Source organism: Streptopelia decaocto (genome assembly GCF_964273445.1).
Source record: "Streptopelia decaocto genome assembly, chromosome: 26".
Classification (NCBI taxonomy): domain Eukaryota; kingdom Metazoa; phylum Chordata; class Aves; order Columbiformes; family Columbidae; genus Streptopelia; species Streptopelia decaocto.
In genome coordinates this window covers 957,006-978,950 of record NC_138681.1, presented here as the reverse complement: position 1 = coordinate 978,950, position 21,945 = coordinate 957,006, and the positions used below count along the sequence as shown (strand labels likewise).

The 21,945-nt window shown below is 68.3% G+C and overlaps 3 protein-coding genes across 6 annotated transcripts; all 3 read right to left on the bottom strand.

Annotated features, from left to right (window-relative positions):
* Window positions 1–1,071: 1,071 nt before the first annotated feature.
* On the bottom strand, window positions 1,072–9,902 carry LOC309450389 (uncharacterized protein). Its single transcript, XM_082073224.1, has 21 exons — window positions 9,827–9,902; window positions 9,453–9,644; window positions 9,233–9,379; window positions 8,988–9,121; window positions 8,538–8,710; window positions 8,199–8,433; window positions 7,196–7,420; window positions 6,958–7,121; window positions 6,745–6,870; window positions 6,579–6,680; window positions 4,496–4,674; window positions 3,554–3,682; window positions 3,236–3,427; window positions 3,003–3,149; window positions 2,723–2,856; window positions 2,413–2,585; window positions 2,084–2,321; window positions 1,767–1,991; window positions 1,520–1,683; window positions 1,317–1,442; window positions 1,072–1,249 (listed from the first exon to the last, which is right to left on the bottom strand). The coding sequence occupies exons 1-21, from the start codon at window positions 9,888–9,890 to the stop codon at window positions 1,141–1,143; spliced, it is 3,378 nt and encodes a 1,125-aa protein (XP_081929350.1). The 5' UTR covers window positions 9,891–9,902; the 3' UTR covers window positions 1,072–1,140.
* A 3,151-nt stretch (window positions 9,903–13,053) lies between these two features.
* Window positions 13,054–16,227, bottom strand: LOC309450482 (lysosomal acid glucosylceramidase-like). The gene is made up of 10 exons (XM_082073374.1): window positions 15,736–16,227; window positions 15,363–15,554; window positions 15,144–15,290; window positions 14,906–15,039; window positions 14,665–14,837; window positions 14,330–14,567; window positions 14,011–14,235; window positions 13,743–13,906; window positions 13,487–13,612; window positions 13,054–13,402 (listed from the first exon to the last, which is right to left on the bottom strand). Exons 1-10 carry the CDS (start codon window positions 15,797–15,799, stop codon window positions 13,300–13,302), a joined length of 1,566 nt encoding a protein of 521 aa, XP_081929500.1. The 5' UTR covers window positions 15,800–16,227; the 3' UTR covers window positions 13,054–13,299.
* A 210-nt stretch (window positions 16,228–16,437) lies between these two features.
* Window positions 16,438–21,909, bottom strand: ENTREP3 (endosomal transmembrane epsin interactor 3). 4 transcript variants are annotated; one of them, XM_082073370.1, is made up of 13 exons: window positions 21,509–21,515; window positions 21,018–21,371; window positions 20,294–20,350; window positions 20,071–20,181; window positions 19,787–19,912; window positions 19,611–19,718; window positions 19,290–19,450; window positions 19,088–19,187; window positions 18,937–19,021; window positions 18,274–18,843; window positions 18,109–18,177; window positions 17,645–17,907; window positions 16,438–17,047 (listed from the first exon to the last, which is right to left on the bottom strand). In XM_082073370.1, exons 2-13 carry the CDS (start codon window positions 21,234–21,236, stop codon window positions 16,877–16,879), a joined length of 2,040 nt encoding a protein of 679 aa, XP_081929496.1. In that variant the 5' UTR covers window positions 21,237–21,371; window positions 21,509–21,515; the 3' UTR covers window positions 16,438–16,876. The 4 variants fall into 4 exon arrangements, with proteins under 4 accessions (XP_081929496.1, XP_081929497.1, XP_081929498.1 ...); XM_082073371.1 differs by having other exon boundaries at window positions 18,109–18,174; window positions 21,018–21,909; XM_082073373.1 differs by lacking the exon at window positions 16,438–17,047 and adding an exon at window positions 17,058–17,363 and having other exon boundaries at window positions 21,018–21,909.
* Window positions 21,910–21,945: the final 36 nt, after the last annotated feature.

The window sequence follows — 21,945 nt, the reverse complement described above, 5'->3', positions numbered from 1 at the left end:
CCGCCGTGGGAGGGATGCCCGGAGCCCAGCGTTGCAGCAGGAATCCCTCCGGCGCTGACAGCTCTGTTTGCATTCCCCCACGCTTGCCAGCAACAGGGAGTTCCTCGCAGCTGGCACTGCCAAAAAGCACGTCCCGCGGTCCGCGCGGCTCGGCCGGCGGGGCCACGTGGGGCCGCGGGGGAGGACGTGGGGCGGCCGTCCAGGTACCGCGTGTCCCGGCAGCGCCGCGCCGCTCCCCAGGGACACGCGGCGTGGGGCTCGGCCCCGGCGCTGCGGTTTCTCCTCTGGCCGCTGCCGCTTTCCGAGCGCGCAAATGGAAAAGCGGCGTCCGGCCAGGCTGGACGCACACACACAGCCCGCGCTTGTTCGGCCGGGGTGACGCCCCCGGGGGCTGGCGTGGCGCGGTGTCCCCCGTACGTGTCCCCCGTATGAGTGTGATGGCTGGGGGGGGCCCCAGCGTTCTGCCAGCACGGAGCCGCAGCGCCGGGGCCAACCGCGGAGCCTCCCCCACGCTGGCCCAGTTTGAGGGGCCCCAGGGGGAGGGGGATGACTCAGTGCAGCCCCCCCTCTTCGTGCCCGTTCCCCCCCATAACGTCACTCGGGAAGTATGTGCCCGACGCTCCCGGTTCCCATTAGCCGGGGCGGGGGGGCTGGTGGCTGTTTCGGCAGGAGAAACCGCAGCACGCGGCCGCCTGCTCCGGCCGGGGGAGACGCCAGAGCTGCCGACGTCAGGGCCTTGTGCTGCATGCCGGCTGCCGGCGCCGCGTCCCTGCCAGCGCCTGCTCCCTGTCCTGCCTCACGGATGCTGCTAGAGGCGGCGGGGACAGAGCTGCCACCCCTCGGGGTGATGGGTCCCCGGTTTGGTGCCCCACAGAACCCATGGAGAGGCGCGATGGAGCCCGCGGGGCTCAGCAGGTACCAGCACCAGCGGGTGCGCAGGCGAGGTTGTAGAAAACCTGTTTATTTTATGACAACATCTAGAAAAGAGCGGACGTCGCGGTCCTCAGATCAAACGGGTCCCTGGGGGCGTTGTGGGGCTGCTCTGCAGCCCCAGCCCCCCACGCAGGGACCTGTCCCCAAGTCCCCAAGCCCTCCACCAGCGTCACCCTCGCAGTGCCAGCACCTTCCTCCATCGCCGCGCTACGCCGGCTGCTTCCACAGGAACGTCTGGATGGAGTCGCTGGGAGCCGTGGCCTCGATGGAGCCCACGCGGGGGTCAGAGATCCCGAAGGACACGTCGGCGGGGGAGCTGCGGGGACGGAGGGGTCAGAGGGGCAGCAGGGCGGGGAGCCGGGGCGCGGGGCTGAGCCGCTCACCGGTTCAGGACCACCAGGACGACGGCTCCGTCGGGGCGCAGGAAAGCCGAGTGCTCCAGGTTGCACCCGCGGCACCTCTTGGAGACGCTGAGCCCCACGCGCTGGGAGCCCTCGGGGATGAACTTGCTGCAGGGAGAGGGATTGTGACCCCCGTCCCAGGCTGGTGACAGCCCCTGAGCCCCCCCACTCCGCCCATGACCCACCTGAAGTGCCCCAGGTGGTAGAACATGGGCTGCTTGTAGAAAACGTCCTTGCTGCTGTCCACGATGACGGGGCTGTCCACGTAGTTCTTGCTCCAGTTGGGTCCCCCCTGCAGGTCCAGGGCCAGGTTCCAGTCGGTCCAGCCCGTCACATAGTTGTTGAGGTTCTGTAACGGGGCAGGTGACAGCGAATGAGCCGCGCTGGGGGTGGGGTTGCTCGGGGACATCCGCGCTCCCCAGGCAGCCCTACCGTCAGGATGCTGTGGCTGTACTTGCTCCCGCGGTCCCAGTCGCCCAGCACCACCCTGGGCTCCCAGAAATAGGAGCCGGTGGAGGCTTCGGTGGAGAGGAGGAAATAATCCGGGAAGAGGTGATGGGTGATGGAGAGCGTGAGGTCAATGGGTGCCAGGAAGTCCAGGTACCAGTGGATGCCGATGCCACTGATGTAGCCGGCAGCCACGGGGTCTTTGAGCACCTGATAAGAGAAAGAAGCCACCGGTGCTGGGACACCCGCTGTGGGGCTGCGAAATCTCCTGTGGGGGTGGGAAATCTCGCGTGGGGACTCACCACTTGTGCCCAGTAAGGCAGCATCACGCGCTGGTCGTCCAGGATGATGAGGCGGACGTGGCGGTGGGAGCTGTTGGCCAGCGCGGGGCCCAGGTCGCGCGCGATGAAGTCCCGCTGGTGCTCGGGGGAGAAGCCCAGGCACTGGAACGGGTAGAAGACGATCTCGCCGGCCGTGGGCTCGTTCCCCGCCGTCACCGCCCAGAAGGTCAGGTTGTATTTGGCGTATTCATCCAGGAACCTGCGCACGGGGGCAAGATGGTGAAGGGCTCCATCGCACCAGCCCCGGGCACGGCGACCCCGGCGCCCACCGCGCTCCCGTGGCCCCTCACCGAATGAAATACTTGGCCCAAGCCTGGTGGTACTTGTCCCCGGGGGTGCCCTTCAGCGTCCCCCTCCCTGTCATGGCGCCGTTCGTCTTCATCCACACCGGGGATGTCCAGGGGCTGGCGTAGAGTGACAGTGGCCGCTTGGCCATCGCCTGGGCTGCCCGGAGGATGGGGATCTGGGGACAACCGGGATGGCAGCGAGCTCAGTGGGTCTGCCCCAGTGTTGGCAGCATAGGACGAGTCCTCCCCCTCCCCATCATCGGGAGGATGCTTCCCCATCCCATCCTATCCCGTCCCATCCCCTCGTGCTCACCTTCATCTGCGTGTCCTCCTCTGTCAGATTAAAATGCTTCAGCTCGAAGTCGCCCACGGCGTCAGCGTAGGTGTAAAGGCGGACGGAGAAGTCGGTGCTGGCCATGGGGACGCGCACGAGGTTGTACTCGATGCCTGGGGACAGGACAGGCGGCCATGGGCACCCGTGCAGGTCCCTCCATCTCCCATCAGCCTCCCAGCCCCCCAGCACAAGTCTCAGCAGCCAGACCCCCATCAGGGGGGGCTGGACAGACTGACCCCTTTACCCAGCAGCATCTCACCTTCCTCGGAGAAATAGGAGCGGAGCAGGTGGTTCTGGGCATCCTTGGACAGGGACTGGATGTTGATGGCAGCCGAGTCGGTGACGGAGCCGCCAAAGCCCTTCACCTTCTGGTACCGCTGCGCCGTGTCCAGAGTGAGGTGGAAATCTGCAGGGGACAAGCAGCGTCGCAGCCGCCGCGCGGGGACGGCGTCTGTCCCGCGGCACACGGGTGGGCGCCGGCCCTGCCGGTACCTGGGGTCTCGGCGTTTTGCCGGAAGCTCCCCTGGCTGCGCTCCAGCCGCTTGCCGGCCTTGCTGCTCTCGTACTTGACGTAGGTGCCTGGCGCCGGCAGCACCACGGGGTCCAGCGTGTCGCAGTACGTGGCGCTGCAGGCGCACACCTGTGAGCCGTGACCGAAGTCCTTGGCGTTGCAGGGACGGCCACCTGTGGCACAAGGAGACACCGGGCAGGCACCCAGCTCACCCTCTCCACCCGCCATGGCCACCAAACCCGTGGCTTTGTCGCCCCGAACCACTGACCTCAGCTTGGGGACGTGGCACCAGCACTTACCCGCTGCCTGCGCCACCGCCTGCGCCAGCAGGAGCCAGCGCAGGGCGCCGGCACACCCAGGCCTCATGGCAGCTCTGCTGCGGCACGGCACGGCTCGGCTCAGACGGGTGCCGACGGCAAACACCGGCGCTGGGAACAGAGGAGCGGGTGTCAGCAACCGGCTCCTCTCGCCCTGTCCCAGCGCCACAAAGGGACAGGGACCCAGCGCAGGGACAGCCCTGGCGCCCCAACGCCTCGGGGAGCACCAGCACCCCCGGCCACCCCGCCTGGTCCCCGCAGTCCCAGCCCAGCCCTCGCCCTCCCTCCTGCCCCGTCGGTGCCCGTGGGTGTTTCTGGCCGCATCCCGGCCGGGTGCATCTCCCCAGGCCTGTGCCACCCCGGCATGCCCGGCCGCCCCCGCCGGCTGTACTCAGTGCACTCCCGTCATCTCCCTCCCACTCCTTCTCCCTCCTTGCTCATCCCGTGGCTGTGTCACGCCATGCCATCCCGTGCCACCACATGTCCCCACTGCCTCCTGAGCTGCCACCGGCGCAAACAGCTCCACACCCCAAACCCGTGAGTGTGACAGCCAGAACAATTTGGGGGTCCAGCCTCTGCCACAGAGGGTCCCGCGTTTCCCTGCTCGCTGTGGGTGCTCCCACCCTTCCCCGTCATTCCCGTGATGCCGCACAAGGAGCTTCTCAACCAGGGGCCTGGAAAGTGCCACCTCCACACTTTGGGACCGCGGCGCCAGGCTGGTGTCCCCAGGGAGGCGAGGAGGGGACAGGGCCAGGCCACTGCTCTCGTGCAGGATGGGGACCAGGGCCAGGCAGGATGACCCGCGCCCATCCCTGCCCAGGCGCGATGCCCGGCCAGCGCCGCGGGCACAGCCTCAGCACCATCCCACCGCCTGGGGACCGTCCCCACCGATGGATGGAGCCGCTCCGGACGCGGGGTACTCACCTGCTGCCAGAAATCCCTCTCGCCGCGTCTGTGCCGGCTGTGTGGCGGCAGGACCTGCTTTCTGGCCACGCCGGGAGGAGGCGGCAGCGGCCGGTGGAGCAGGAAAGGTGAGTCCGGGAGGTGCCGGCTCATGGGACTCGGTGCATTTGAAGAGGAGCCCGGGGATGATTTTGCAAGCTCTCCCCGATGAGAACTTTCACCACCCACCGCAGCGTTTGCAAAGCTCTCCCCGAACCCATCCCGGCAGCCAGAGGGAAGCCGGGGGGGTCGCAAGATGCCCACCAGCTCCCCATGTCACTCGTGTCCCACTTGTGGCTGCACCAGCCGCTTTCCCGGTGTGGGCAGAGGCACCGTGGGGAACCCCGCGAGCCGCCAGCGTGGCGGGGACAGTGTCGCCCACTCCTGCCACCCCGCTGAGAAGGCGACAGGCTCAGGCGCTGCTCGCCGGGGTCCCGCTCGCCCCCGCCGTGGGGCTGCGCCCCCCATGCCCGCGGGCAGGTTGGGTGGAGCGGGCTGCAGCAGTTTTATCACCTGCAAAACAAGTCTGGGCTCCACACCTTTTAATTTGGGTGTTTTCCTAATTGCAGGCACCTGCCTGGCAGGGGAAAGGAGGGGGCTGGAGCCACGGGGGAGGTGGGGTCTGCCCAGCCTGGTGTCCCCTGACACCGCTTGGGAGGGTGACCCTCACCTGGGGACCACGAGGACCCCCCAGCACAGGCTGCAGCCGGTGGGGACGATGGGGACGATTCCTCCAGCCTCCCCTGAGCCCCTCGCCCTCAGCACCGAGGATGCTGCGTCCCTCGCTTTCCCCATCGGCACTTTGGCACAGAGGGGTGCCAGCCCCGCGCCAGACGCGCACCAGACGGCTGCGGAGCACAGAGGGGCCGTGCCAAAGCATTTCCCCGCCCCGGCGTCCCCGAGCGCCGCTGAACATCTGGGGTGCGGAGCTCTGGGTGCGCATGGCACAGCTCTGATGTATTTTGGGCAGCGCAGGCAGCCCAGCGCTACCCAGGAACATCTATAAAAGCAGCGGATGGGGAGATGTTCTCCACGAACAAGGCTGAGACGAGCCCGGGGCCGCCCTCACGCTGCACTCCCAGAAAACAGCTGTTAAAACTCTTTTTTTCCTTATTTTTTTAGGTTTTTTTCCCCCGACATCAGCAACTCCGCAGCTCCCACAGAAGGGGAGTTTGCCAAGGAGCGCTCTGGCTTTCTCGTTCCAGGACTTCAAAGATGCTGGTAACGTTCCCAAAGGCTGGAGCGAGCAAATACTGTAACTGGTATTTAAGGAGAGCAAACAGGCTGGTCAGGTAATTGCGGGCTGGGAGCTCCATGTCGGTCACAGCCGGGATAGAGGGGACTCTGTCCGGAGGCCACACCAGCTCAGGGTGGCCGGACATGAGCTCTGAGAGACGGCACCAATTTTGCCTGTGACGTTTGGTGGATGGGACATTGATAGAATCACTCTCCATTTTCTACAGTGTCCGCCCTGGTGCATCAGGACATTTGGATTGAAAAAAATACAAGAATTAAACCAAAAAAAGAATAAGAGTAGGCTCGGGAAAGCCACCAGCACATCTGAAACGAATCAAGAGCTGGCGAGCGGCGCGGGCTCCAGCTGCAGCGCCGAACAGGGCGGCCACATGCCGGCCACGGGCCGGAGCCCTTCGGGGCACCCTCGCCCCTCGCCAGGAGAGCCGAGCCCTTTCCGAGAGCGTAAAGGAAACGCTGATGGGGACGGCGCATTCCGGAGGGAGCGCGTCACGGCTTTACTTGGCGCCCGAGCGACACGCGAAGGGTTCGGTGGAGCCACGTGTGGCAGCGTGGTCCAGGAGACGGAGCGGCGGGAGATTTGGGGGCTGGAGGGTTTTGGGGGGTGGGGAGGAGGATGGGAAGCGCCAACACATCAGCCATGGGAGACCCCGGTGTCAGGAGCACCCACAGCCCCTCGTGCTGGGGGATCCCTGCTGCACCGGGTCACCACCCGCTCCCATCATTGAAGGATGCTGGAAAGGGCGGGGGAATAACTGACCCCCGGGGACCCCCCCACCGCACGGTGCTGTCCCCCCCTGCCCGGTGTCACTGCTGCTGCCACAGGTAGGTCTGGATGGAGTTGGCCGGAGACACCGTCTCGATGAAACCAACGCTGGGGTCGCAGATCCCGAACGGCACATCCCAGCTGGACCTGGGGAGCGAAGGGGTTGAGCGGGTTGTGGCCCAGCGTCCCCCCACCCAGGCTGCCACCTGACCTGTTGAGGACCACGAGCACGACGGCGCCGTCGGGGCGCAGCAAAGCCACGTGCTCCAGCGGGCAGGAGCGGTTCTGGCGGATGCTGCGCAGCCCCACGCGCCGGGAGCCCTCGGGGATGAATTTGCTGCGGGGAGAGGAGCAGAGAGCGATTGTGACCCCCGTCCCAGGCTGGTGACAGCCCCCGAGCCCCCCCACTCCGCCCATGACCCACCTGAAGTGCCCCAGGTGGTAGAACATGGGCTGCTTGTAGAAAACGTCCTTGCTGCTGTCCACGATGACGGGGCTGTCCACGTAGTTCTTGACCCAGTTGGGGCCACCCTGCAGGTCCAGGGCCAGGTTCCAGTCGGTCCAGCCGGTCACAAAGTGGTTCAGGACCTGGGCAGGGGGGAAGGGGCTGAGCAGGGCCGGGCCGAGCCCCCAGCGCCAGGCGGGCGGTGCGGGGGTCGTACCGTCAGGATGCTGCGGCTGTAGCGCTCCCCTCGCTCCCAGCAGCCCAGCGCCACGGAGAACTGGCGGCTGAGGAAGCCGTTGCAGGCCTCGGTGTAGAGGAGAAAGTGGTCGGGGAAGAGTTTGTGGGTGGCCCCCAGGCTGCAGGTGGCCGAGACGACGCCATCCAGGTACCAGTGAACCGCCACGCCGGCGACGTAGCCGGCAGCGGTGCTGTTACCCAGGACCTGGGGGGAGCAGAGGAGACACCTCACATCGGGGCCACCAGCGCCCTGAGCCCCGTGGGGACGGACACACAGACCCCACGCACCAGTGGGGTCCCTGGGGCCGCTTACATCCCCCTTTGTCCCCTCCTGCAGGCACCGCACGCCTGCATCCCCCTCCATTCAGCACCCCAAGCAACGAGCCACGAGCAGCACCCCAACGTGGCTCCAGCACGCTGCTTGGCACAGAGTGCGGGGGGTGATGTGCCCCTTGGTGGGCACCTCACCCCCATTTCTGACCAGTCATCCCTTTGCATCCCCCTCCAAGGGCTGGTTTTGCACCTGCCTTGTCCCCAGGTGCTCCCGATTTGGGGTGACAGGGGGCCACGCTGCGCCCTCCCCAGCAGCTCCAGCCTCGCTCAAGGCAGGAGCACCTTTATTTCCTTTTAGCTGGCAGGTTAATTCCCACAAACAGCTCTTTGGCATCGCGATGGGGAAGCCAAATCAGCCGAAACTCGACCCGGAGAAGGAGCTGGGGCAGCAGTGCCTGTCGGTGCCACACGGCGGGAATCTGGGACACGGATGCCACCTCCCGTCCCTGCTCCAGCCCGGCACACGCGGAGGCGGTGCTGCCAAATCAGCCAGCCCAGCTCCCTCTCTGGTAGACCTGGTTTAACTCCGGCTCTGTCTAGGGCTGGGAGCAGCTGCTGGCTTAATCGTCAGCACAAACCCAAGGGTTTAGTGGGACAGGGAGCGGAGGGAGAGGGATGAGCCGGGCAGGGCCGTGGGCTTCGCTCTTCACCGTCTCAGCCCATTGCGGGAGGTACATGCGCTGGTCGTCCAGGATGAGGAGCCGGGTGCGGTGGGGGCTGCGGGCCAACGCGGGCCCCAGGTCGTGGGTGATGAAGTCCCGCTGCTGCTCGGCGGTGAAGGAGACGGTGGGGAACTGGGGGAAGGTGGGGATCCTGGCGCGGGGCTCGTTCTGCACCGTCACTGCCCAGAAGGTCACGTTGTGTTTGGCGTATTCATCCAGAAACCTGGTGGGGAAAAGGTGGGGAGCGGCGTCAGCCGCCCCCGTCTGCCCCAACCTGTTCCTCGGCCCCTTACGGTCCTCGAGCATCCCGGCCCCAGGGGACAGTACTTGATGAAGTAGTTGGCCCAGGTCTTGTGACACTTGTCCCCTGCCCGTCCCCTCAGCGTGCCCGTCCCACGGACGTCCCTGTTGCTCTTGATCCAGGCTGGAGCGGTCCAGGGACTGGCGTACAGCGCCAGCGGCCGCCTGCTCATGGCCGAGGCTCGGTGCAGGAGGGGGATCTGCAGGAGGGGGCAGAGGGTCCGTCTCAGCCCCCCAAAACCATGGCGCCCAGGGCGGGAAGAAGGGGGAGCACTCAAGAGACCCCCTGCGAGCACCAACCATGTGTCCCCAGCTCCACGTCCTGCCAGTACCAACTGGGATGTGCTGGGACACGGCCCAGAGGAGGCGCCGGCTCCCATGGGGTGTCCCCACGCACCCTCCCACCCTGGTCACGGAGGTCCCGGCATGTGCGGGAGCTCCAGCAGGAGAGGTGACGGGGACCGACGGCTTCCCCACCTTCATCTTCACGTCCTCCTCCGCCAGGCTGAAGTGCTTCAGCTCGTAGTCGTTGGGGACGTCGTCGTAGCTGTAGGGGCGCACGGAGAAGTCACTGGAAGCCATGGGGAGCCGCACGAGGTTGTACTCGATCCCTGCGGAGCAGCAAAAGCATCAGGAGCAGGCGCCGGGTGTCCCTGCAGCACAGATGGGTGCAGCTGCTTCCCGGGACCCCGTGAGCAGCCCTTGTCACCCTCGTCGCTCACCGTACTCGGAGAAGTAGGAGCACAGCAGGTTGTCCTGGGCTGGCTGGGACAGCCCCAGGATGTTCAGGGCAGCGGCGTCAGAAAGGGACCCACCGAAACCCTTTACACGCTGGTACAGCACGGAGACATTGAGCATCAGCAGCAGCCCTGCGAGAGAGACCCCGGCTGAGCCCACGGCGCCGGGGGGTCCCGCGGTGGCCCCAGCGCTCGCAGCAGGTACCTGGGGCGCGCAGGCTGCGCTGGAAGCTCCCCTGGCTGCGCTCCAGCCGCTTGCCGGCCTTGCTGCTCTCGTACTTGACGTAGGTGCCCGGCGCCGGCAGCTCCACGGGGTCCAGCGTGTCGCAGTACGTGGCGTTGCAGACGCACACCATGGCATCGCGCCCGAAGTACTTGGGGCTGCAGGGCCGGGCGCCTGGGGGGGCACGGGCAGGGTGGGGGCGGCCGCTGCTCCGGGACGTGGTCCTGCCAGGCTGTCCTGCCGCTGCCCCCGCGCTCCGCACCCCATCACCGCCGGGCACCCCGGCTCCTGCACCTGTCCCAGGGTCCCCCGGCCACGCTGTCCCATTGCCGCCCCCGCGATGTCCCCGTGCTCACCTGTGGCCGGTGGCGCTACCAGCAGCAGCAGCAGCAGCCAGCCCAGGACAACGGCGGCGCCCATGGCCCCTCCGTGTCCCCCCCGGCTCCGGTGGCTTCTGGGGAGCAGAGCGTGCGAGCGTGGGCACCCCAGCCCACGCAGAGACGGGTGCAGGAGGGGGTGGCGGCGCGGGCTGTGCTCCCCGCTGGATCAGCGCCGTCTCCTCCTCCCTGCTCCTCCTTCCACTGCTGGGGAGCTCCTGCCGCACGCTCCGTCCTGCCCCCCACCCCCAAAGACCCTCGGTTTGCGGGAGGGTGAGGTGGGTCCATCCCTCCCAGGAGGCCACGGCCCACCCGCCTCCACCTCTCCCTGGGCTGGGCTGCCGCCAGCCTTCCTCCTCCTCCTCCTCCTCCTCAGGCAGCTCCAGCCTCCCCACCTCGTCTTGACGGGGTGTTGCTGCGACACCTGTCCCCACAGCTCCTCCTCACGCTCCTTCCGTCCCCAACCTACCGCTGGTTTCGGACCCGGAGCATCGTGCGTCCCCTCACCGCGGAACGCCGGGTCCCTCCTCGCCACCCGCTACCGTGCGAGGGCATCAGCCACCAGAGAGGGGTGACGGGGACATCGTGCTGGCTCCCAACAATCCTCAGCAACACAGAGACGCAGCACGGGGCACCTCCGAGAATCCACCGCACGCCGTGAAGGAAGACCTGACTTCATTCCTCCATCAGGCTGGGGCTGGATGAGCCCCTAGAGCACAGCAGAGCTTGTGGGTGCCATAGAGCATCCTGCTAACGAGCACCTTGGGTGATTACCCCCTGCCCGTCACCCCAGCTCCCCTGTTTTGCCCCCCCAGAGCTGCTGTGGCCGGTACACCCAGCGTGGGGAGGGTCCAGGACCCCCAGGCGACGGTGGCAAACGTGGCTGTGCTGCTGTGCCCGAGCCTTTGGCATCGCCCACCACAAAGGTGGCAGTGGGGAGCGAGCCCCCAGGAGCCCACGATGACGACAACCAGACCCACGGAGGGGAACCCGCTGCCCCGACCCCCCAGTTCTGCTCCAGGAACACTCCCCGCTCCTCCAAGACCAACCGTCCCATCCAAAAAGTCCAAGAGCATGAACACCAGAGCTCAGAGTTTCTCTTCGCAGGGTCAACCGGCTCCGTTCCCTCTCCGGGCTCCGTGACTAATTCTCTCCGTTTCTGGCACATCAGATGCAGCTGTGGGGCAATTCAACTCATCCCAGTTCTTTCTACCCTCCAGCGCTGCCCTGCCACGGTCCCGCGCCCCCGCCTGCCACCCGTGGGCACCCACGCCAGCTGCCGCCGGGGAGGGGACAGACAGGGCCGGGCACCCCCGATGACAACTCACGGCGCAAACAGGCAGGGCTGGAATGAAGCTCCTGTCCCCGCGGCTCTGCCACCTCCAGCTGTGACAAACGTGCCAGCCCGGTGCTGCACCCAGGCTAATAAGCCCCAATTTTGAGGAGTCATTAACAGGTCAGTCCTGGCTGACCGCAGCGATCAGCTGCCTCCTGACCCCGTGCCGAGCACCCAGGATGCCCCACCTCATTTTTGGGGTCTGGCGCTGCCTCCCCAAAGCCGACCGCAACCTGGCAGCCCCACAGCTCCCCAGAGCAAAACCAGCGCGGAGGCTGCTGGAGCTCAGCCCTGGCAGCGCGGGCTGATAGGAGATAAGAGCTTCCTGATGAGCAGGAAAAGTGAGACCCAGGGGAACGGCCGCACCTCGACACCTCGGCGCGCAGCGGGTGGCACGGGAGGTGCCGGGAAACCCCACCAAACAAACCCTCCCCGAGCCGCTTCTCCACACCCCTCCCAGCACACGGGTTTCCTCACGGGGTTTGCAGCAGGCGGAGGAGCTGGGGGGGTGAATTTTGTCCGTGAGCCAGTGGGGACAGGGACCCCATGGACATGGAGCTGGGGTGAGTTGGCTTTATGGGGATGGCGGCTCCAAACACGTCGGTGCCGAAGCGGGAGTCGCGGTGCGGCATCGCGGTGCAGCGTCGCGGCAGCGGCTCAGGCTCCAGCGTCCTCCCAGCCATTGCTGGTGGGCACCAGTTACAGATGCTGGGGTCCCATCCTCTCAGTCCCACCAGCACTTTGCACAAGAATTAATGAGCTGAGTCTAATGAGGTTGGAGGGTTCGCCCCCTCTCCATTTAACTCAGTCGGTCCCTCCGAGCAGAGCACAGGGACAAAGTTACATGTCCTGGGATGGTTCAGCACCTGGGGATTGGCTTTTAGTACCAGGGCTGGTAAAAAATTAAAGGAAGACGGTAAATAAGAACGTTGGAAGGAAGAAGCAGGTGGAAGAACAGTCCTGCCCCAGGATGCTGGGAGCAGAGCTCCGTGTCAATCCTGGAGAAATATGTCCCTCTTGTGGACAAACACAAACAGCCTCGGGGCAGGAGCAGGATGCTTGTGCCACCAGGACTTGGGTAATATGGGGTCGCAGGGCTCCTGCATCCTGGCGCAGGGACGTGCCAGCTCCCCGGGTGACCCCGGCACCCACTGAACCCCCGTCGCGGGCGGTGCCGGCCCACGCAGCGCTGGGAGCACCCTGACCCCGCTCGCCCCGGCCTCACCCGCCTGCAATCCTGCGCTCCCTGCCCTCCTCCTCCTCCGCCCGCGCGCCCTGCCCCAGCTCCTCCCCCTTTCCGGGGTGCGCCCGCGCTCAGCACCCACTCCTGGCCCCGCGCCCGCTTGCTCAAGCTGCCCTGGCTCCGTGATGGGTGCTGAGCCCCGAGTGCACCCTGAGCCTCCTCGTGGCATCGGGGGCTGCTCTACCCCCTCCCCAGGTGGGCCCAGTGCACCCCATGGCAGGGGACAGTCAGCCTGGCACGCCTGTCCCTGCAAAGCCCAAAGAGAAGCTTGCAGACGTCCTGACCCCATCCCGAGCCAGCTCACACCCTGCTGAGCTGCTCCTTGAGCTGGTTCTGTCTTCAAACCCTAAGCCCATGGAGCACCCAGCACCCTGGCCTGGGTGCGATGTGACCCACACACCCCCCAGCCCAGCACCCGGTGCGAGCGGCTCCAACGGAGCAGGAAAAGCGCAGAAAGCTGAAGCGTGGCCACAAACCCTGCCCAGGGCTCCCCACCAAGCGCTCCGCCCCAAATCCTGCTCCAGGACCCGGAGCTTGCAGGGTAGAACCCACAGGCTCCCTGCCCAGGTGGCACCAAACCACAGCACCCGGGAGAGAACCGGCCCTTCCTCTTCCAGCCACAGACACTGAGGCAGCATCAGCATTTAATGTCAGAGCAGCGGTAAGAACAGCGTTCACAGCCTGCGGGATCTGCACCCCGGGGCACCGGTGCCCCCCGCTCTTCTACATGGTGCTCCCGGCTCGGCTCGCTCCTCTGGCTCACCCAGGCTTTGCTGCGGCACGCACAGCGCGGAGCCACCTCCTCCGCGCCCCCGGGCAGCGCCGGGCTGCTCCGGATCAGACCCCCGGCCAGCCGCGGGCACGCCAGCCCCATCACTGCCGCCGCCACAGGTAGGTTTGGATGGAGTTGGCCGGAGCCACGGCTGCCATGAGGCCGACGGTGTCGGCCAAGCCGAAGGTGACGTTCTGCAGGGAGCTGGAGGGGAGCAGCAGCAGGTCAGAGCCGCGGGGTGCGCAGGGCTGAGCCGCACACGCCTGGCGGGACGGGTCCTGCACTCACCGATTCAGAACCACCACCACCACGGCACCGTCGGGGCGCTGGAAAGCCGTGTATTCCAGCTCTGTCTTCTTGGACTGTTTGGAGGCGACGAGCCCCACGCGCTGGGAGCCCTCGGGGATGAACTTACTGCACGGGCACCAGAAGCGAGTCAGACCCCGGCCGAGCGCTCCTCCCGACACACCCGCCCTGCTCCCCTCCCGAAAAGCTGCTCCTGCCACCACGGAGCTGGGCAGGTGCCGGGGGGGCCCCGACCCACCTGAAGTGCCCCATGTGGTAGAACATGGGCTGCTTGTAGAAGACGCCTTCGCTGCTGTCCACGATGATGGGGCTGTCCACGTAGTTCTTGCTCCAGTTGGGTCCCCCCTCCAGGTCCAGGGCCAGGTTCCAGTCGGTCCAGCCGGTCACGTAGTTGTTGAGGTTCTGTAACGGGACATCCCAGACATCTGCCCAAAGAGTGGGGTGCTGACGGAAGGGGGGACGCACCAGCACCCCGCTCCGGGACCCGCTGCGCGCGGCGGCCTCACCGTCAGGATGCTGTGGCTGTACTGGTTCCCCCGCTCCCAGCAGCCCAGGATGACGTCCCGCTCCCAGAAATGGGCGCCCAGGCACGCCTCGGTGGCCAGGATGAAGTAGTCGGGGAACAGCTCGTGAGTGGGCACCACCGTGTCCTGGATGGGACCGATGAAGTCCAGGTACCAGTGGATGCCGATGCCATGGACGTAACGAGCTGCTTCCTCGTCCTCCAGGACCTGGCAGGGAGAAGAGTGCATCGCCACCGGGTCCCGCAGGACAGAGCCACGGCCACAGGCTCCACGCTGCGGGATGGCGATGCGCCGCGCTCACCACTTTGGCCCAGTGCGGGAGCTGGATGCGGTTGTCGTCCAGGATGATGAGGCGGACGTGGCGGTGGGAGCTGTTGGCCAGCGCGGGGCCCAGGTCCCGCGCGATGAAGTCCCGCTGCTGCTCGGCCGTGAACCCCAGGCACTGGAACGGGTAGTTGTTGATCAGCCCGGCCGTGGGCTCGTTCTCCGCCGTCACCGCCCAGAAGGTCAGGTTGTGCTTGGCGTACTCATCCAGGAACCTGGGGGGCAAGGGGGGAGCGGTGAGCTGGGGGGTCCCTCCAGTTCCACCACTGGGGAGCCCCTGGGTATCTCCCCCGAGCCCCAGGAGCTTCTTACCGTACAAAGTAGTTGGCCCAGGTCTTGTGGTACTTGTCCCCTGCCTGTCCCTTCAGCGTGCCCTTCCCCACATAGGACTCGCTGGTCTTCATCCAGGCTGGGGAGGTCCAGGGACTCGCGTACAGCGACAGCGGCTGCTTGCTCATGGCCAAGGCTCGGTGCAGGAGGGGGATCTGCAGGAGGGCATCGCCTGAGCTGAGCCCCTGTGCCCCCCCAAAAATCGCACCCTGCTACCGCTTGCCTTCATCTTGGTGTCCTCGTCTCGCAGGCTGAAGTGGGCGAGCTCGTAGTCAAAGGGAACGTCGTCGTAGGTGTAGGCGTGCAGGGAGAAGTCGCAGCTGGCCATGGGGATGCGGATGAGGTTGTACTGCAGCCCTGGGGCACCGCGGGGTGGGACACACAGAGGCGGACAGTGGGACGAGTGGCCTCCGAGCCCCACTGGCCGCCAGGCTGCAGGATCCCCTGTCCCCATCCCTCACCTTCCTCAGAGAAGTACGAGCGGAGCAGGTGATCCTGGGCTGTTTCTGGCAGGGAGAGGATGTTGATGGCAGCTGCGTCGGTGATGGAGCCACCAAAACCCTTCACCTTCTGGTACCGCTGCGTCACGTCCACGGTCAGGATGAGGTCTGCAGGGAGGGAAGGCGGCGTGAGGGCGGGTGCCGGGGTCCCGCGGTGGCCCCAGCGCCCGCAGCGGGTACCTGGGGCGCGCAGGCTGCGCTGGAAGCTCCCCTGGCTGCGCTCCAGCCGCTTGCCGGCCTTGCTGCTCTCGTACTTGACGTAGGTGCCCGGCGCCGGCAGCTCCACGGGGTCCAGCGTGTCGCAGTACGTGGCGTTGCAGACGCACACCATGGCATCGCGCCCAAAGTATTTGGGGCTGCAGGGCCGGGCGCCTGGGGGGAACGGGCAGGGTGGGGGCGGCCGCTGCTCCGGGACATGGCCCTGCCAGGCCGTCCCGCCGCTGCCCCCGCGCTCCGCACCCCATCACCGCCGGGCACCCCGGCTCCTGCGCCTGTCCCAGGGTCCCCCGGCCACGCTGTCCCATTGCCGCCCCCGCGATGTCCCCGTGCTCACCTGCGGCCGGTGGCGCTACCAGCAGCAGCAGCAGCAGCCAGCCCAGGACAACGGCGGCGCCCATGGCCCCTCCGTGTCCCCCGGGAGAACCGGCAGCACCGTGGAACCCGTCTGTCCCGGCGACACCCCGAGCCGGTCCGGCCGCACCGACGGTCCCGGGTGCGCTGCCGGCCTCGCCTTTAAGGCCACCCGGGCTTCCCGTTCCGCCCACGCCCGGGGCACGGGTGCAGGAGCGGCGCTGGGCCCCGGTTGGGCAAGACAGCGGGCGCCGGTTCTATCCAGCGATGGCAACGGGGACGCGGGGACACGGAGCCGCAGGGGCGGCGGGGTCGCTCACTCCGTCCCCGGTACCGGGAAACCCCGGCAGGAGCCGCGGGGTACCGGGCACCGCCCCGGTTGCGCAACACGCTGCGCCCCCACGGCCACGCACCGGGACCCGCCGCCCCACGCCCGCGGAGCCGCCACCGGGGACACGAGCGGCCGGTGCCCCGCCCCCGTCACGTGGCCGCTCAGCTGACCCGCGCGGTCCCGCCCCTCCCCGGTGCCGCCGGCCACACGGTCCCGGGAGCGAGCGGGGGAGGCGACCACGTGACCACGTTTTATTCGGTCTCTAGCGAGGGGCTGCGAGCGCGCGGGACCGGCCCCGCAACGCGCCTGGGACCCCGGGGCGGGCACGGCCAGCGCGGGGACAGGCACAGCTGGCACGGGGACAGGGCGGGGACAGGCACAGCTGGCACGGGGACAGGGCGGGGGACAAGGCAGGGGACAGGCACAGCTGGCATGAGGGACAGGCACGGCTGGCACAAAGGGACAAGGCAGGGGACAGGCACAGCCAGGGTGGGGGACAGGCACGGCCAGCGCAGGGGACAGAGCAGGGGCCAGGCATGGCTATCCCAGAGTAGAGGCACGGCTGGCAGGGGACAGGGCAGGGACAGCGCAGGGGACAGGGCAGGGGACAGGCACGGCCGCCTCGGCCCCCAGCGGCCACCCCAGGGGACCAGCCCCTCGCCCTGGGGAAGGACCCTGCCGAGCCCCCAGGGCGCTGGCGCAGGACCCAGCCCTGCCGAGAATCAACGTCCGAGCAACGTCCGAGGGCCCTGGCCCCGAGCGGGACCCCCGTCCCCCAGCGCGGTCCCCGCGGTCACAGCACGCTCTCCTTGCAGCTCCCGCCGAGGCTCCGCAGGCGGCCGCGCTCCAGCCGGCGGGTGGACAGGAGCCGGCGCAAGGACGAGGTGGAGCTCAGGTCCCCGCAGCTCTGCAGGTGGATGCCTTCCTGGGGCCGCTCCGCTCCCGGCCCGGCGCTCCAGGGAACCTGCAACCCCGTGGGGACGGGCTGCGGCGGCGCGGGCAGCACCCCCCCGGCACCCGGCGGGACGGGCAGCGGGGGCGCGGGCAGCACCCCCCCGGCACCCAGCGGGACGGGCAGCGGGGGCGCGGGCAGCACCCCCCCGGCACTCAGCGGGACGGGCAGCGGGGGCGGCAGCGGCGTGCGTCACACGCGGACGGTGTCATTAAGGACGGGATCACTCCCATCGGGGCGTCCCAAGGTCGCCAGCATCCCATAAGATGAGCACGGGATGGCCCAGCAGCTGCCTACGGGCCGCGGTGACTCAGGGACAAAGCCGAAGCTGTTGTGACACACGTGGTTTTCCCACTCGCAGATACGGCGGCGGCCAAGGGGAAGGGACCGGCGCGCCAAGAAGGGCTGGGTGACAACAGGTGACAACAGTGCCGGGGAAAGAGGCTCTGCCTGCAGCCCCGTGCACCGAGGGGTGCGCGGCAGGGGAACAGAGACCCCAGAAGGGCCAGTGGAAACGTTCTAGTGGGGAGCGGAGAGGGTGCGGATGGGGCTCCCCGGGTAAGAGGAGCTGGCCCTGTCCCCTGCAGCACCGCGGCTACTGCAGCTCACCTGCTTGTGGCCCTGGGCGCTGTGGCCGGGCAGCTCCACGCTGGGCGCTCGGCTGCGCCGGGGTCTCTGCAGGAACCGGGCCACCAGCCCGCGGGTGCCCCGGCACACCTTGAGGTCCCCCAGGGAGCGGGTCGCCGTCTGCGAGAGCTGCTGCGTCACCTTCTTGGGGGGCAGCGGTTTGTCCTTCCCCAGCGAGCCGGCCCGGAGCAGCAGGGGGGAGTCACAGTGTGGGTGGCGGAGCAGACAGGCTGCCGAGCACAGCCCTGCGGGGACAGCGCCGCTCAGCACCGCGACGCCGCTCACCATGTCCCCAAAACCCACGGGGGTCTCACTGTCCCCCCTTCCCAATAGGCAACGGTACCAGCGCACGACTCCATCATCCCAGTGGGGTGAGCCTGACCCCCAAAGGGCTGCAGGGGTCCCTCCCCACCTCCCAGTATATCCCAGTGTATGCACGCCCTGACCTGTATCCGCAGAGGAGTTGGACACAGTGTCCTCCAGTGCTTTGGTATAAAGTACTTCCCCGAAATCTGCTGGGAGCAGAAAGAGCGTGCTCAGCCCCCCCAGCACACAAACGCAGCCGGAACCCCGCGGCGCATCCAGGACGCGGCCACACACGTGTCACCTACCAGCACGGCCGCCCATCAGGACACCCGGGTCGCTGTGCGACCTCAGGAGCGGGCGCTGGCTCAGCCCCGGCGACGAAGGGCAGGAGGTCTCGCTGTTCCGCCGCGGGTGACCGAGGCGCCCGGCGCCGGGCCCTGCGGAGCGCCCGCCGCGTCCCTGACAAGAGCCCTTCTCCTTGAGCCGCACCTCAGGGAAGCAGGGCCCCGCGCAGCGCGCCAGCCCCTCCAGGCGGTTGCAGCTGTGGGTCACGGCTCCCCCCACCAAGATGCCGTCGTGGGTGGGCTCCTCCGTGGAGCAGGAGTAGGAGCGCTCCCCGCGCACCCGGGGCTGGGGCCGCTCCTCGAAGGGCCCCTGCAAGCCCAGCGTGGGGCTGCGCGCGTGGTGGCTGCACTGCACGCAGTCCACGCTCAGGCAGTAATCGGCGCGGCTGCGCTGGATGGAGCGGAAAAGGACGTAGTCGACGGAGCGCATGGAGCCCTGCAGCTCCAGGAGGCACGAGTCCTCCGACGGGCTGCTGTCCCCGGGGATGTCCATGATCTCGGACATGATGAGGGACCCGCTGTCCATGGACACTGCGAGAGGAGCAGAGCGCGTGGGGGTGAAGAGCTGCCGGGGAGACCCCGCGAGTCCTTGTCCCGTCCCGCGGTGTCACCGGGCGCGCTCACCTTCCCCGCTGAGCACGATGGAGGGGACGCGGTCGCAGGCGCAGGCGTGCGAGCCGTCCGTCAGCTGCGAGTCGAACAGGGTGGCCTGCGGGACGGCGCGGTCAGCGCGGGAGAGCGGGAGCCTGGTCCTCCCTGCGCCCCCGGACCCCACCTGGCTGTCCCCCCGCAGCCCCATCACCGTCTCGTAGGACGGGGGGAAGTCGGTGGGGTAGAGCGGCATGGGGCTGTCCATGGAGCCGTTGTAGGTGATGCTGTGCAGGCAGGAAAAGCCACGTCAGGTGGGACAAACTCTGCTTGGGGACAAACTCTGCTTGGGGACAAATGGACCCCCCAATCCCGCCCCAGCCCGGTACCTCTGCGCGTCGGTCTCGGAGCTGCAGGTGTACTCGGGTGGGTAATAGGGGGGTGGCGGCACCGGGGGCACGAATTCCTCAAAGTCCATCATGCTCTGTAGGAAGGTGTCGGGGGGGGACGTGCATTCCAGCGTCACGGAGCTCGAGCGCTGGGGGACCAGCTGCAGGGAGAGGAGGGAGAGTTGGGACCCCCCACCCCAAAATCCAGCAAGGGACGCATGTCCCGGGCCTTCATCCACACGCAGTTTGGGGCCGGGTCCTTCCCTGGCACCCCAGGGCCACCCCCATCCCGCCTGCTGCTGGGCCGGGGCTGGGACGCACCACATGGACGATGTCGAGGGAGAAGATCTGGATGCAGCACACGACGGCGGAGAGCGTGCAGACGATGGTGGAGAAGACGGTCAAGCCGCAGACGCTGAAGAGCAGGTCCTGGGGAGGAGCGGGGTGAGCCGCGGCCATCGCGTTGCCGCTCCCCGGGCGCCCCCCGCGTCCCCCACCTTGAGCGCCACGCGGATGCTGCGGCAGTCGGGGTTGGGGTACATGGTGAGCATCTCGCTGTGCCGGCTGCAGGAGGCGGGCGGGGGCTCTGAGGGGGTCTGGCAGCAGACACACAGGTCCCTTTCCTGGGGACAAGGAACGCCGTGAGGGACATCTGGGTGCTCGTCCCTTCCCCAGGAGCCACCGCTGCGTCCCCTGCTCTGCAGCCCCCCGCGTCCCCAGAGCTCCGCAGCCACGGAGGAGCCGCCCGGGGGCTCTGCCGCAGCCCCCCCGCCGGCCTCACCCTCTCGCAGGCCCCCAGGGACGTCACCAGCTGCGCGTTCTGGCAGGACAGGATGGACCCGGCGAGGCTCAGCATGACGCCCAGCACCGACAGCAGCGTGAAGAAGGTGACCTGCGGCGGGGAGGAGAGGGGCTGCCGGCCGAGCGCGGAGCCGGGGGGGCGCGGGGAGCCTCCTGGCCCCTCCACGCTGCCCTCCCCAGCATGTCCCCCCTGCACCACCTACCACCAGCGTGAGCGGCCGCTTCCAGGAGACGATGCCAACAAGCCCAGACAGCGCCAGCTGCGGATGCACAAGCCCGGGGGTGAGGATGAGGATGAGGATGAGGATGAGGATGAGGATGAGGATGAGGATGAGGATGAGGAGGGGTCTCTGCCAGGTGGAGGGGCCCAGAGCACCCCCCACCCGTGGGCAGAGCCCCCTGAGCCCCATGGACCCAGAGCCGGCCTGGGAGTGGCAGGGCCGTGGGGACAACGGTGCCACGAGCCGGGAGAAACTGCTGATTCAGGGCACTGGAAAGCCTGGGGACTGCGGGTGCTCTGGGCCAGGATCGGTGCTGCACGGTCACCGTTGGTGACCAAGGGCCTGCCGGGGTCCTGCCCCCGCCCCACGAGCGCCGCGGGCACACCCTGTCCCCCTCGCCGCCACCGCAGCGCCCGCGCACCCCTCCCTGCACAAACCTGCTCGGGGTGTGACCAGGAGCGCGTCACCCCCATGCACCCCCGATAGCACCCTGCACTGCGCCCAGGGGTCTCCATCCCGCACGCAGTCACCCCGGGGAACCCCCCAGGATTCTCCCACAATGCACCGCGGCAGCCACAGGCAGAGGGTGGGGGAGCAGCGGGGCCACACTCCCTTGGGACTGGTGACAAATTCAGCATCCAGGGAGGTGTTGACCCGAGCAGAGCGGGTCTGTGCCCGACCCCTCCGTACGCTACCCCAGACTCACCGAGAAGCCGGCCCAGGACGGGCAGGAGTGGCGGATCTTGGTGGAGGGCGTGATGGTGGCCGCCACCAGGCTGAAGGTGACGATCAGGACGCCCAGGATCATTTGGATGAAGCCCAGCACCAGCAGGACCTGCAGCCAGGTCCGCTGGACGCGGAGGTGGGTGAGGCTGCGGGACGCGCGGCCGGTCAGTGAGCGGCTGGACTCGCTGGGGGACGGCATGGCTGCCCCGGGCGGCGAGCGGGGACAAGCGGCCCCGGAGCCCCGGGGCAGCCGGCGGCACCGCGCCAGGACGAAGCCGGTGCCGGGGAAGCAGGAACGGACGCTCTGCAGAACAGGCCAGCCTCCGCCTTCCGCCTTGGAGAAGGATGCTGACAGCAGCTCTTCCCAGTCCCCTGGGACGGGTGCTCGCGGCAGCGCCCACGGCCACGCAGGACCGGGACCCCCAGAAGCTCCGCGGGGTGTCGCGGGAACGGAACCGGCCTCAATGGTACCTTCGCATGCCGGCGGCAGAGCCGGCCTAGAGCTCCCGGCCGGAGCCAGAACGCGGCCCCGGGGCTGCTTCCTCTGTCGCCGTCCCTCGGGCACCGGGCCCCCGCCGGGGGTTCATCCCGCCCGGGACCGCCGGCCCCCGGGGCAGCGCCGGGCGGCGGGAGCCGCGGGCGAGGGTCCGGCCGCCGCCCTGGAGCATCCTCCGCCGGCACCGGGCGCAGGGGCTCCCGCTGCCAGGAGCACCCCCGGGCCCGGGCGGGCGGCTACGGGCGGGCTCGCCGCCCCGCTCCCCGCAGCCCCGGCCCCTCCCGGGGCCGCCCGGTGGGCGGGATGCTGCCGAGCATCGTCCCGCCGAGCCCCCCGCTCCGGCGGGGCCGGCGGCCGCGGTTACGGCAGCAGAGCGGGTGGCGGAGCGGCGAGCCCGAGGCGCAGCGGCAGC

Bases quoted from the DNA above. Each gene is read 5' to 3' on its own strand.
- LOC309450482 (XM_082073374.1), bottom strand. From the start codon at position 15,799: ATGGGCGCCGCCGTTGTCCTGGGCTGGCTGCTGCTGCTGCTGCTGGTA. The intron at 13,907-14,010 runs GTGAGGCCGCCG...GTCCCGTTACAG, and splicing joins ACAGCCACAGCATCCTGACG to AACCTCAACAACTACGTGAC. The intron at 13,403-13,486 runs GTGAGTGCAGGA...GCTCCCCTCCAG, and splicing joins GTGGTGGTGGTTCTGAATCG to CTCCCTGCAGAACGTCACCT.
- ENTREP3 (XM_082073370.1), bottom strand. From the start codon at position 21,236: ATGCCGTCCCCCAGCGAGTCCAGCCGCTCACTGACCGGCCGCGCGTCC. The intron at 19,451-19,610 runs GTGCGTCCCAGC...CTCTCCCTGCAG, and splicing joins CCCTCGACATCGTCCATGTG to CTGGTCCCCCAGCGCTCGAG. The intron at 17,908-18,108 runs GTCAGGGCGTGC...CTGTCCCCGCAG, and splicing joins CAACTCCTCTGCGGATACAG to GGCTGTGCTCGGCAGCCTGT.
- LOC309450389 (XM_082073224.1), bottom strand. From the start codon at position 9,890: ATGGGCGCCGCCGTTGTCCTGGGCTGGCTGCTGCTGCTGCTGCTGGTA. The intron at 2,322-2,412 runs GTGAGGGGCCAC...CCCCGTGCGCAG, and splicing joins TGGGCCAAGTATTTCATTCG to GTTCCTGGATGAATACGCCA. The intron at 1,250-1,316 runs GTGAGCGGCTCA...CCGTCCCCGCAG, and splicing joins GTCCTGGTGGTCCTGAACCG to CTCCCCCGCCGACGTGTCCT.